The sequence below is a fragment of the Parus major genome, chromosome 6 (genome assembly GCF_001522545.3).
Source record: "Parus major isolate Abel chromosome 6, Parus_major1.1, whole genome shotgun sequence".
In the NCBI taxonomy this organism is placed as follows: domain Eukaryota; kingdom Metazoa; phylum Chordata; class Aves; order Passeriformes; family Paridae; genus Parus; species Parus major.
The window spans coordinates 9,516,810-9,531,349 of record NC_031775.1 but is presented as its reverse complement, the minus strand read 5'-3'; the positions used below and the strand labels follow the sequence as shown (position 1 = coordinate 9,531,349).

Below are 14,540 nucleotides of genomic sequence, written 5' to 3'. Positions count from 1 at the left end.
CAAGGAAAAGGTATTTTAAAAAGCTCTTGTTTTATAACAGCTCCATCTTTAACTTCTGCTAATGGCTATCTCTTGTCAACAAAGTGCAAATCAATTTCAAGGCTGAACCCAAACTCTCTCATTTGCATATTGTTAACTGCTCTCTCTTTTCCTGTTAAACAGGAGGAAAAAGTCAATTAGATATGAGGCAGCTGTCTTATTAATGAAGGGGTGGGATAAAATGTAAGGAACTCTTCTTTTGTAGCATATGCTTCTGAGCAGCTCATTTTTCTGAGCAAGGACAACTGCAGAGTACCAAGTTTTGTCTATTGCTTGCAAGGCTTCTGCTTCTTTTCATTTATAAAATCTCATGTTTTCACTGTCAAATATTACCAAAATGAAGAGTTGCTCTTTACTTTCAGTGTAACCAAATCCCTGTCAGGCCAGAAGGATCACATGAAATAGTGTGATTGACAATGACCATGCATACACATACATAAAAAAAAAAAAAAAAAACCAACACAAAATCTCTGTCATGACATTCCTTTATGATGAAAAGTTTGTTATAAACCATAGATGAATTATGAAAAAGAAAGCTGGAAGAAATATACTGATTCGCCAAAGGACTTGGATAAAATGACATTTCTGAGACCTTTATATTCTAAAGGATTATTTACTGTCTACTTACAGAACATCTTAAGTGGTTTTGCAGAGGGAGTCAGTTTCCTGTTTAGCGCAGTGTTTTTGTAAGCTAATGAGGGCAAAGCGTGAGCCATAGGCAATGATGCTGTGATATTAGCTGTGACAGGGAACTTGATCATAATTATCTTAACGAGGATAGGGTTAATTACAGTGGAAACTTAAAGTTTTTTCTGTTTGAATGAGGCGGCACTGAATACGTTGTGATGTTTTGTCGGTTTGATGTGACTTTGAAAATTGCAGTGGAAATCTCTTGGCAGCACTTGCTCTCCTCTGGGAGCAGAGCGTGAGCCCTGCAGTGAGGGAAGGGAGACGGTACCTGTGGGTGAGATAATGGGCAGCTCTCATGACATTAGAGCAGGGACAGGCAACCTGCAATCCACCTTAGTGATGTTTATTGGCCTTTTGAAAGTAAGGGAAACATCTCCTTGCCACAGGCCTTCCACTGCTGGTTGCATTGTTGTGGTAAGATTGTTTGTTTCAGTATTTTAACATGGGGAGGCATTTTTTTTTATGCTGTGAACTATGAGAAAACAGCACAGATTTAGTTTTAGACTCATTCTCCTTCTTAGTGGATTTCCTTCCTTTTATACCCATCTCTTGCTTGTGCCCGTCTTCCTATGCTGTGTCTATATAAGGATTCCTCTCCTCTTTTATAATAGGCTCATAAGGAAATACTTGGAGTACATTAATATTGCTTTCTCAGTCTCATTAAAAATCAAAATTACAGTATTTCATACTGATTTCTGTCTCAGATTCTCAAAAATGCTTTCTCCATACCAATTTACAATTGCAATCCTTTCTTATCCCCCATCTGCAGATGAGAAATTGAGGCTCATGGAAGTTATGGGACTTGCTGAATTTTTTACCATAAAACCAATTGTGTGGATTGTACTTAGAAGTTTTACACTTTGGAATACAACTGCTGGGCAGTATTTCCTAAGATACTATGATGGTAAAGACTTGCATAGAATTTATTAGGTAGCAACACTGAATGATGGCAAACATACTATTTCCTTTCTTGCTTCTTTGCCGTGTCTTACCATTTTTTGTTTTGGTGCTGTTTTTTATTTCTGTTCAATATGAAAAAAATAATAATTCTGTGAACAGCAAGACAACACATGGCTTTAAATTTATATTAATGGCTACACTCTCTCTCTGTATTGTGGCAACCCCTCCCATCTCCCTGGACTCTGAATTTAGGTGATTAAATCACCAAGTGCACACTACTCTGATGACATGAAAACAGCAATTATAAGCAACCCCCTGTGTAACATGGCTCCTTTTTAACTGAGCAGCTAATAACATTACATGGCAAAAATTATCAAAACCAGACAGGTGTAAGGAGATTTGCGCACAATTTTCTCTGCCTGTCTATGAAACTAGTACCCTTGTGTTCAGCCCAGGGTTGTGAAAGAAAGACTGTTTCAATAGGCAACTCCCTCTAGTGTTCCGAGGCCTTTTGTCCCACTTCATGGCTTGTCATTTTGTTTTATGCCTCCCCTGCAGCAGTTTTGGATGTGCGCTTTCTTCTCCTTGCCAGTTGCCAACCATTTGCTGATTCTCATGATAAGAGTATTATATTTGCATAACATAACTCAGGAACAATGTGTATTTTGATGCTGACACTGACCAGAGCCCAGGCAGTGTTTTTTCACAAAGGACCTATTAACATCCCATAAGGCTCTGTGGTGCTGACAAGGAGGTGGCCTTCTCTGAACTCTTTTGGCAAGTCAAAGTCATACATTGAAATGTGAGGTTTGGAAATAATCCACTATTTATATAATAAAGAGTATTTAAGAAGAATTTGCTAAACTAGGTTTGTCAAACTGAAATGAAAACTCATAACAGCTCGATAAACTCACTGCTACTTCCTCTGAGTTTTTTTTCCTTTTAAAGGTACTTGGAGGAAAGCACTGTCCAAGATGTTTGCTGTTTTCTCCTCGAATCTTGACTTTGGCAAAGCAAGTCTATTGTGACCTTCTGCTGAAACAGCTAGCTCAATGCAGCATGCTAGCACAGCTTTTAATGGTGGACAGTTTATGTAGGCTGAATTGAGGCTTTTTTTCCCAAAACTGTTGGTTAAAGGCACATGCAAAACATGTGATTGTTACTGCAGTGATTATTTCAGTAAAATGTTTATAATAGCGGCCTTTTATTTTTTCAGCTTTAGAAACTGCATTTTTTCAGTGTATCAATGCACTGTAATGATATGCCATTGGGTATAGGTGGCAAATTTTCTTCAGGTCCAGCTGCTGAGTATCAAAATGGTGTTAGTGACAGTTGTACCTCCCTTTCAATTCAAGAGACTCTGGAGTCCTTGGACTGAAACACACCTTTGCAGCATTGCACAAATGTTACTTATTCACAGTTTAGCATGTGAAGGTCACACACTTGATTTCTTTTGGTTTCTTGAGCCATCTAAGTGTGAACTATAAGTGGTCTGTAAGTTCTTGCTACAAAAGCAGTACCTTGTTCCTGTTGCACAGATGAATGTTAAATTGTCATTTCTAATAATACTTGTGTTTTTCTCCAGTAATTGTATCTGTGGAACATTCTAACTGGGACCTTGGCTGTCTTTTGATCTTTGCCAAAAACTGGGGGGAGGGTGAGGGTGAGGAAATCCCCTCAGTATAAATGTCATTGGGAACTGAATAAATAGTATAACCTGCATCTCCCTTATTCATCACATTTTATAAAACAGCCAGGAGATACAGTGATGATCTTCCCACTGGTAGGCATAGTAGATCAGCTGTCAAGTCATGCAATCTCAGCATATCTTTAGGTGTCTGGTAGGTGAGTGAGCTGTGAATTCATGTCTGTGCGTGTGCTTTGTATATCGTGTGTCTTAGCTGATTAAGTTGTTAGGTTGCTGTTGATTAGGATTTTTTTACTGTTGGAATGAGCAAACATTTGAAATAGATGCCTTAACAAGGTACTGAAATGTTCTTAGTTTTGTTTGTGTGGTTGGTTGGCTTTTTTGTACTTTGCTATGAGAGGAATGAATGCTTCCAGAACCTTGTTTATTTACAAGTCACCATCTTCACCACCGTGTTGTCAAATGCTCCTTTTAAAAGCTGCTCTCTGCAGTGTGACCTGTGGCTTGACAGTGGGACAGTAAGTTCCAAGAAGAAAGCAAATGCCTTTTCTGTCTGGTGTAATTCTGCATTTTATTTTGTAGAGAACATTTTATTTTGTTTGCAGGAACTCAAGAATCTAATTACGAGGTTAATAAAAAACGGGGAGGGGGAAATCCCTTCTACATTTCCTACTATTGCATGTAAGGTAACTACTAAGAAATGATACTTGAAGTTGTATTTATTATTGTTAGCAGGGTATGATATTTCTTGGCAGAAATGATGGATGACAACTTAAATTTGTGTCCAGGGAATGAAGGTGAACTGTGACAGAGTTATTTATCTTGGGAATGGAGGTTAGGGTCAGGCGAGGCTGGGTGCCTGAAGGCACAAGACATTGACAAATTCATCCTGCAGGCCCCATATCTGAAGCCTTTTGTTTTGGATCCTGGCTACTCACTAAGTGACCCGCATCCTTCATCCTGCCAGCATGTGAAGGATGTGTTGCAGTGCCAGCACTCCCCTTGCCACTAATGCTTGTCATTCACTCTTCTGACAGGCCCAAACCAAAACTATTCCCACTCCTGAAAGGGAAGGTTAAAATATTTATTTCAGCTCATAATGGCCTCCCTGATTTAGTGGAGTATCATTTTTCCTGTTGCCTTTGTCGTTTGCAGGTCACTAGAAGGACTGAAAACATTCAGTTACTTGGAAGAACTGATCTTGGACAACAATCTACTCGGAAATGACCTTCTGTTACCCAGGTTACCCTACCTCCATACCTTAACGCTCAACAAGAACCAAATATCCTTTCGAAGAAATACCTGCAAAATGTCAAATGAGTTTTATGTGTCAGCCAAATTAAAGTATGTGAAATATAGTTCATGTGCAGACAAAGCATTCTCTCGTTTGGCACCTGGAATACTTCATAGTAATTTATTACAGGTCATTCATAAATGAAATGCACCATTATATCTTCCTGTTGCTCCATTTTAGTGAGAGATCTAAGTTATGGCTCTGAAAAAATCTTTCTAATAGATAAAATAGAGAAAGAAAATAATGTCAGTGCTACCCGTGTGCAGCAGTTCCTGTGCTAGCTTGGGGTTCTGTTGCAGGCTGACCTCTAGTGGAATAGAGCGTGCAGTGAAACGGGATTAGGTTTTAATACTTTAAATAGCTTTTAAAGCGTTAAAGTAAGATAAAATTAATTAAACCCACATAATATTCTTAATGATTTTCTCTACTTTCATGAAACTGGTAATATGCGCAATTGGGTAGCTTCTGTGCAACTGCAGCTGTAAAAGCATGTCACTCTTTTCTTGGTATTCCAGTTCAGTATTAATTCACATAAAATACTTTCCAGATCAAGGTCTTAATACAGTAAAGGCATTTGATGTATGATTAAGTCCAGTTGTAACCAATCAGTCACTTCTCAATATGCCTAAAGTTAGTGCCTATTTCTGTTTATTAAGAATAAATATTTCAGCATTTGTCTAAATAATCTGCTGAATCAGAGCCCCCTAGTCTGTAGGCTTACAGATATTGATCTATAAAAACGAATTATCTGCAAAGTCTGTGGGCGTAGACTTGATTATTCCATAATTTTCCCATACTTTGACCCATCTGGAGGTTTGGAGGTGTGTAATAGGTGATTTTGAAGAAGTGAGGGGTGATCAAGCTGTGGCCAAAAGGCCAACTGAGGCCTGCAGAGTCGTAGAGCACAGCCTGCTAAAGCCCTGGCCTTGTAATTGCAGCGTGAGGACGAGACTGCTCAACTGCAGGCTTTTATTACAGACAATGTAAACAGAGAGCAATTTACCTCCTACTAAAGCAAAATCCTCCCACTGAGGGGAATAAAAATAACTGCAGATTCTACGATTTCTGCACTTATTTTTGACTCTATAAATAAATAAAAATCAGCAGAGTAACTTTCTTTCTCGGAGCTGTGGAAATTTGCCAAGAGTGTCTCTTGAACAGTAACAATCATTACTGTACTAGGTATTTTTTATGGTTAATGCAGGGTATTGTGGGTTGGATTTGAGTAACTGGTTTTATTGTTTTGTTGTTTGCTGCCATGGTAAAATCTGAATTTGTGAAGAATGTACAAGAACATTTTTGGTGATGCCACTTACAAACCATGAAGTGTAGCTTTGGCCATAAGAACAAAAAGCACGTAAGTACATTTGTCTTAGGGGTGGCAGTCCAGGAGGAGTTTTGCACTTACCAAAGAGAGGGCAGAGGTATTGAATATTGACTCAGTGAACAAAACCAGAGGGAAAAAAATTATCCTGTCAGTAGTAATCTTTAAAGAGTTTCTGCTGGTCTCACAGACAGACTAAAATAGTATTGTCAAGTGAGTAAGCTCTCAAAGCCAATGATAACACGATAAGAAGGATTTTGTCTGTCTTGGGATTTTTTTTAATTCAATCTAAAAACTATGAAGCTGGAGCTTTGAGAGTGTTGAACTACCGAGGTTATAGAAATAATATATGCATTTTGTAGCGTGCTACAAATAATTTAATAGAGGAATTTCAGAAATACTTTTGAAACACCTATTGTATACAAACAAACTGTCCAGAGAAGAAAAACTAACTGCTGTCCATCATTAACATCCTGAGCCCGAGGGAGCAGTGATCTTTTGTAGGGGGGATACATCAGTCTGCAGAAACACAGAGACCTTCCAGATTCCTCTCCTCAGTGTTAATGTTGTGTTTGGAAAAAGGTCTTATTTGAACTTGAATCACTTCTTTTAATGAATTATTTCTCTATAGAATTCTTTGAAAAATGTTAAGAAAAAAATGTACATTTAATAGAATAATGAAATACATTTCAGGAAAGATTGTTCAGTATATGGCAGTAGCGCTGCATAAAGGACACAAGTGAGCAAAGAATACTGATCTGAAATAAAACTTCAGTAGTTGGAATATTGCAATGTATACATAAATATGTACAGAGAGAGAGTGAGAGAGAGATGAAAATAAACAAAAAGCCAAACTGACCCCTTTGAAAATTGGAATAGCATGTAAACTTTAGAACACATATGAGGGCTTTCCTGAGTATCTCTTAATATAAATGTACTCTTCTCTCCTTTTATTCTGGCTTCATTTTCATCCATATCCTGTTTTGATAGCTCTAAGTGCTTTTTACTCCTTTTGCATGGTTCACTTATTATGTGGCATTGTATGTGTAAATAACATTTGGGCCCTTCTAACATAATGTCTGGATACTGTATAAATTTGAAAGCTTATCACTAAATCAGGGGAAGACTTAGAAGAATCACCTGGTTTTTTTTTTTCTTCTGGTTGCGTATTTCAGTTACAGTCAGGCCACTACCAATCTTTCTGGAGAAGTGGAAGAAGCAAATTAAAATATTGCAATCAAAAAAATGTGTTATCACTCAACTTCTCTATAATGTATAAGCTGTTTAAAATCTTCTGAAATGCAGTCTGTATAATGGAAACACCTAAAGGAGAGTCATCAGCACTGTGCAGTGTTGGATTATGTGTATAACATACTTTATTTCATGTGTATAGTACGGTTATTTTTTTAAAAAGTCTGATTTACTTTGGGAAAGATATCTTAGTTTCTTTCTTGCACACAGTGGACAGCAGAAAGCAGCACAGACCAGGATGGATGGGGGTAGATGGGAAGTTGCTTTTGGAGGAGGACCGATAACTGCAGGCACCTATGCTTGTAATGGGAAGCCTCATTTCTCCTTTTAAGTGTGTTGACTAAATACTATAAATCAATCAGGGAAGTTCTAAATAGATTTATCTATTTCTCTGTGGGTGTTACAGCAGTGTGAGGTTTCGTGGCTTTTCACTGTGCTGGTCTTGACCAGCAGTATGGGACAATATAGTACAGACATATCAATTTCCTTTACATTTCAAACTTTATATTATTTGTCAAAACTACTCAGATGGAATTTTTAAAATTTGACAAAGTATTAAAAGATAGTTTGTCATATATATATATATATATATATATATATATACACACATGCCTGTATGCTGAAGATTTGGTGTTCATGGCCTCACTTCTGAACAGACAAGTCTGATAATGAGCCAGATCTGTGATTCTTTGTAGTAATAAATACTCTATTTACTCAGTCCACTAAGCTGGTCATATATTTAAAATACATTCTATACACTTTTGAGGAACTAGTACTAAAATTTCTTGAGAAGAAGGTGCTGAATATAGATGTAGAACGCAGAGAGGGCCATGAGGATGATGAAGGACTTGAGAGGAGGCCAAATGAGGAGCAGCTGAGGTGCCTTGGTCAGTCCAGCCTGGAGGAGACTGAGGGGAGACCTCAGTGCAGTGACAGCTTCCCTGCGAGGGGAAGAGGAGGGGCAGGCACTGATCTCTGCTCTGGGGTGACAGTGACAGGACTGAGGGGATGGCCTGAAGCTGAGGCAGGGAGGTTTAGGTTGGAGATCAGGAAAAGGCTCTTCACCAGAGGGTGTTTGGGCACTGGAACAGCTCCCCAGGGCAGTGGGGACAGCACCAGCCTGACAGCTCACAGAGCAATTGGTCAGTGCTCTCAGACACAGGGTGTTACTCTTGGGGATGTTCTGTGAAGAGCCAGGAGTTCAACTTAGTCATCCTGATGGGTCCTTTCCAACTCAGCACATTCTGTGATTTTATAATTGAATCTAGGTCTAGGTTTTGAATGGTTTAGGGAAAAAAAACAAATATTTCATACCATAGACTGGGAAATCTAGAACCAGACAGAATGTCCATAATGGTATGTACATTTCTTATGGCAAGAGGAGTTAACAGTGTGATTCAGATTTAGGTATTATATGTTCTTGAGCCTTTGAAAGCAACATGTATTAAATATCTCAACTGTAAAACATACCAGTAAATACTTCTGGTATAATTTGTCTTCACACAGGTCTCTTAATAATCTCTAATAGTTACAGATTTGCTTAACCCCAAAACTATAGATTGTAATTTATTTTGCCTCTGCACCTGTTCCTACATTGTCCTTAAGTGCCTGAAGGCACGGAAGTCCCAGTCTGACCAGAATCTCATTATATTAAGTGCTGAAAACTTGATGTTTAGATTGAGTGACTACATTAAAGACACAAATTGTCTCCTATGATACATGGAGACAATTTCCCCATTCCTTCTAAACAGACAACTGAAGTGGTACAGAACTCTTCCTGTGTAGGTTTCTGAGCTCTCCACACCACAACTGCAGATTTAATGAAATCTGCGTGGCTTGTTAGAGAACTGCTGTACCCAATGAGCCTTTCTTTAATCTTTCTTCTAGAATAAAGAGTACCTGAAGTAAAAATTAAGTCATGTGAATGCCATCATGGAAGAGAGAAGTAGTCTTCCATACATCTATGGAAGAGAGAAATAGTCCACAGTCCAGGTGATTCCTTATGCTGTTCTGCAGCAGTGCTTGCAGGAGTTGAACTGCAGATATCAGAACTTTTTTAAGAATTGTGAACTGCTACTTTATTTTTGTCTTTGTGATGCCTTGTTACTTAATAACATTGAAATGTGGTCTTCAAATCTGCAGCCTTGGAACCATGGGGATACTAAAATGCCTTTAAAAGCACTGGGAACTCCAGCTACATAAAGAAAACTAATGCTGCTCCAGTAGGCAGAATGGAATTTTTTTCCCCATATATTCAGTATTCAGGAAGCTCTCCATGAGATATATGGACTTAGTTAATTACAATCCACTCTGCACCTTTTTTTCTTTGAGCAAAGTGGTTTCAAAGTCAGTGAACAAGGCCTTATCTCAAGGTCCTATCTCCCTACCAGATAGGGTTCAAGCCAGAATGTGGCATACAAATGACTGTGTGTGACATCCTATTGCACACAGAGAAGAGGGAGATGTATACTTGCATATTGCAAGCTATTTCTGTGGTTATCCAACCTTGAAGACCTAGCACATTCTAATGGAAAAGCGTTCAGGTGGCAAAGATCTTTTCATACTGCATTCAGAGGAGAATTGGTAACTTCTGATTCAAGGCTATTTGTGTGTGGAACAGCTTGTGATTGCTACATCATGTTTGTGATAAATTTAATTGAAGCAAATGTTTCAGCTAGGAGTAAATAAAGGTACCTTGCTCATTTATGACTCTGGCATAAGTGTTATTCAGCTGTTTTAATGTTAGGTCAACTGCATGACAGATGATTAGTTGGCAGAAAACTTCTGAATGACAGTTTTGGGTCTTTCTATGTGATGATCTGGAAATCTGCATGATATTCCTGATATTCTCATGTACATATTTCAGAAATATTTTGAATGTATGTTTATTGTACTGTGTCTCTTTGCTTCCAAGAACTTCCAAAAGCTGAAGTCAATGAAGTTCATTAACATGGAAAGCTTTCCTGCAACTCTTTTGGGGAAGTGGAATGACTTTTTGAAATATAATGGTGGAGACAGTTGGAAAGCACTGAGAGAGAGAACACGAGTGGTTACTTTTCTGTATTTGAGTATGTGACTAGTAAAAAGAATTTCTGGCAGACAAAAAGTCCCAGTTTTTCCTGAGAACAAGCCTGAATATGGCTATACCAAGGATGCTGGTAAGGAAGGAAGAAATGCTATGGTGTTTGGAGATGGCCAGCATTAGTGCTCAGTACGTAAAGCAGCTGACCCTCCTATTAGTCTCCAGAAAGGATTCATGCAGTGTCTCTGCCCTGGAGATATGCAGAAAAGACATTGATAAAGAGACTCTTGAGAATACAGAAGTCTGGAATAGAGGAACATGTGAGACATCATGCTTAGTTTCTGTGTGAATCCACTCAAACCCTTAGAAGTGTAACAGAATTTTCTTTTACTATGCTTGCTGTCAAAAGACACAGCTTAGCATCAAAATGTCTCTCCCTGCTTTTGAGGTTCTCCTAAAATTGACTAAGTCAAGTGGCACTATCCACTCCGAGTTTACAACTTTGTCCTTGCACAAATGTAATATTCCCTGGGAACAAATCTTTGAATGGTATGAAAGGGGATGACTAGTCCTGACTAGGCACTAAAATTCCGGTCCAGGCTACAGGATTTTCTGCAAAACAAATGAAAATGCTACAAGCTTGCACAGACAGTTAGTTCTTAGCCAGAGAAAGAATATACATCATTTGCTTTGGGCTTTTGCTTGTTATTTCTGCCTTTGAGAGAACCTCAAAAACAGTGGTATTGAGTATGAGAGAGAAAACAGACAAGTCAGAACCTGCCTATTTGTATGATATTTTTTGTTCCATGAAACTTGCAAGAAATTGTATTGCTCTGCAGCTAAACTGACCCATCACAGTACTGTAATTTTCCAAATAATTCTATTACTACTGTCTCAGTGCTGCTGGCAGCATTTGTCTTTCTGAACAGAAAATTTGGTGATGGGGTTCTGTATGCTTGTGTGTATATCTGCTTTGGACTGACTAAATATGCACGTGTGGTATGCACATAGTAACGGTCTGAAGTGGCTTAAAAAAGTTAATCTGTGAGAAATACCCAGTTCTTTTAAATGTTTCCCTAATTTAAAACTAGAAAGAGTGCATGTAATAAGTATAATCCTTTGGTGCAGATGAAATTTTAAAGTATGTCCAGTGTGTTTATATGAATTGTTCCTGGAGACCAAGTTACATTTTTGGAGGGAACCATCGTTGTAGAATTCCTGAGAATATTCTAGCTTGTAAGCTGTAGAGCTGATGATTTAAAAATTTTAATTGTTACAATTTTTTACTTTGTTTTGTGTCTGTTAGAAAGATAGGTATTAATAGATTGGTAATGATAGCACTTGAATTAGGAGATGGATTACTACACTAAGGCTTTTTAATTATCACCACAGCAATACTTTAAACCATTTTTCAAACAGTAGACTGTAGTGTAAGTGTTGGCATCACTGTTACATATTTACCTGCTGATCAGTGACACTGACTTTAGACAGATTAGCTCAGAGCTATTTTTACAGAGCTCTAAATAAATAAATACATTTTCACTAGGACTGTCCGTGGATTTAATTGTGAGTTTTCTCTTTTGGAGAGAATGGAGCAGAAATTGGTCTCAGAAGTGGCACAGCAGGATTTTGCAGCTCTTTGGCTCTGATTGAACCAATATGGCACTCCTTGGATTGCAACAATAAACCATAAAAAGGAAGTTGGCAATAAAATTTCAGACTTGCTTTGATTTTCTCTCTCCATATTTTCCTAGCATTGTTTTGGAAAGACACAATGCTTTTGGTGGCATCATATAGTTCTAGTATTGTGATTTAAGTAAGTATTTGACATGTTAATTAACTAAACACTACACTAGAAGTGCACCATGACTTATGAGTCATCTCTGAGAAATACTTAATCATGAGAATTTTAACAGGATATAATTTATTTTTTTCCTACATGCTTTGTAAAAAATAACTGTGGTGTTATTGTGTTATTGGTAAAAAATAACTGTGGGGCTTCTTGGAAAAATAAATCTGTACCTTGAATTTTGCTTTAGAGAGGGTTAAGAAAAGATACCCAAGTCCTAAAGAACAGAAAAAAAAAAAATATTATTATTTTAAAATTATTTATTTATTTATTTATCATTAATTATTTATTTTATTTATGATATAACTGCTGATTCTCTTGCATGAGATACTTTTTAGGGGGTGTTTTTGCATCTGAAAATAAATGCTCAGGGTTTAGATATGAGGCATTAGAATCTAGACACTGGCTTCCAAATTTGGGAGATTTAGATTTTTGGAATGCAGATTATAAACTCCTGTTATTAGCCTGAAATTCTTGGTGACTATGGTATCTCTCCCTTTTGCTTTCCATAGCAATTTGAGGTGTAGTCTTACACTCCTTGCATATCTAAGCTGTCATTGCTCTTCTTTACATTTTTTAAATACATTTTGATATTTGCCTTGAAGGCTGCATTTTCAGATGGGAGTTAGAATCCATGTCAGGCTCCACATCCAGCAAACTTCTGGGGAGAGCAGATTCTACACACGAAATAGTTCTGCTGAATTAAGAAGCAAAAGTCCTGCATGTTTACTTCATCAAAGAAGTGAAAATTTTGAATGAGTTGTTATTTTTTTTGTTGTTGGGGCGTTATTTTTGTGTTGGTTTTTTTCCCCTTTGGATAGGAAATGACCAGATGCAATCAAAGCCTTGCAACAGCTAACCTCCTGTGTATGATTGCTGTTATGGCAATAACTGTCCTTTGTAACAATAAACTATTTCTTTCAGGGAGCCTTTTTGCGACTTAAGCAATCCTGCGAGAAATTAAGTGTTCCTCCTGGCTGAGGGAGGGTGCCAGGTCCAAGCACTTCACCAACAGCCTTTGGAAACTTTTAAAAAGCCTTTTCCACACTTGAACATGTGTGGAAAAAGAGTTTGTGTGTTTCCCATCACAGTCACATACTTCCTGAAAAAGCCATGAAAAGTTTATGTGTGAGCTTAAGCTCCAGGTATGAAAATGAGCACCAAGTTTTGATTGGTAATTCTGTGTCCTAGGTCACAAATCATATGGTGCTACAAAAAGATAATTTTTTCTTCGGGTTTGGTAGATTAATTACTGGTATAAAGCGTTCTCTAATGTGGCTTTGCCAAATTAAAAGTTAGCATTCCTACCTTTTCAATGAATTCATAAAATTTATTTCAAGCCCTCATTTTCCTCACTCATGCAAAATATTTAAGTATAACTCTTTAGATCTTATGGGACAGAACACTAAATGCAGATGCATTGATTTTAGTATATTAGAATCAGTAATTGTTGACGTGATCTTCATGTGTGTTTGGGAATAAACTAAAATTTCAGGCTTACAAAAGGAAGACCACATTTTGAACAATGAAGCTGTTTTCTCCATTCTCTATTGCTTCTGTTGCCCTTAAGATATTGGGGTGAAGAAATAAAGTAAATTCCATCAGCTAAAAATAACAAAGATAACAGAAACACATAAATCAAGTATAAATAATAGCATCAAAAGTGAAGTGAGGATTTAAAACAATAGTTTGTCTCTAACAGCAGGAGGGAATAAAAACAAAGCCATGAAATATCCTTTAATGGTTTTGAATTATTATTACTCTCATCCAAGCCAGATGATTTTTAAATACTGGAAAATTTTCATGTTTTTTTAGAATCACACCAATATATGTGTATGTAAATTGAAGTAAATTAGAATGAATGGTTCAAGTTTTAGAGACTGTCATACTAGGCTGTAACAAAATAATTCTTTGATCAATTAACAAATTGAGGTGCAAATGATTGAATATTGTTGTTAGGCTTAATCCTAACATGTGATTTGCAGTATTACAGTGGTTAAAGACAGTTTAACCTTTGTTTGCTTGTTTGTTTCATTCAGGTTTACAATAATGTATGTGTTTGTGTGTATTTCTTATTTATGTTCCAAGAAATACAGTTAAGTTAAAAAGCCTCATGAACTTCAAAATATAGGGCTCTTTTAATGAAAAATTTTATGCTTTACAAGACTTTAAAGCTTCATATATAAAGTATTTGTAACACTGAAGTCTTTAAGTTGTACTTAGTAAAGCATTAATTGGCATATCCTAATTGAGTGGTTACAAATGTGTTGCTGTGACACTCAAAGCGTTTATATGCTGGGAGTGAACCTGGGTTGTTGTGGTTTGACTTTTTTCTTTTGCTTTTTTTTAAACTCATTTTCCAGTGGACTGAATATATTAGTGATGAATGTGCTGTGAAACTAACTGTTTGTTTCCATGCTGGAAAAGTTTCATGGCTCCAGCAATTGCTAGCCATTTTACCACACAGCATCCATCATTTTGTCAAAGTTTTAATGTTTTGTAGTGAACCACCTAGGAAAAAAA

At 37.2% G+C, this 14,540-nt stretch overlaps 1 protein-coding gene across 3 annotated transcripts in view; it reads left to right on the top strand.

The window, feature by feature from the left end:
• LRMDA (leucine rich melanocyte differentiation associated) overlaps window positions 1-14,540 on the top strand; it is a 615,153-nt gene that overhangs the window by 340,441 nt on the left and 260,172 nt on the right. For all 3 annotated transcript variants that reach the window (XM_015616989.3, XM_015616987.3, XM_033515529.1), the window contains one exon: window positions 4,433-4,559. In XM_015616989.3, coding sequence (XP_015472475.1) covers window positions 4,433-4,559 — 127 coding nt within the window. The remainder of the gene's footprint in view (window positions 1-4,432; window positions 4,560-14,540) is intronic.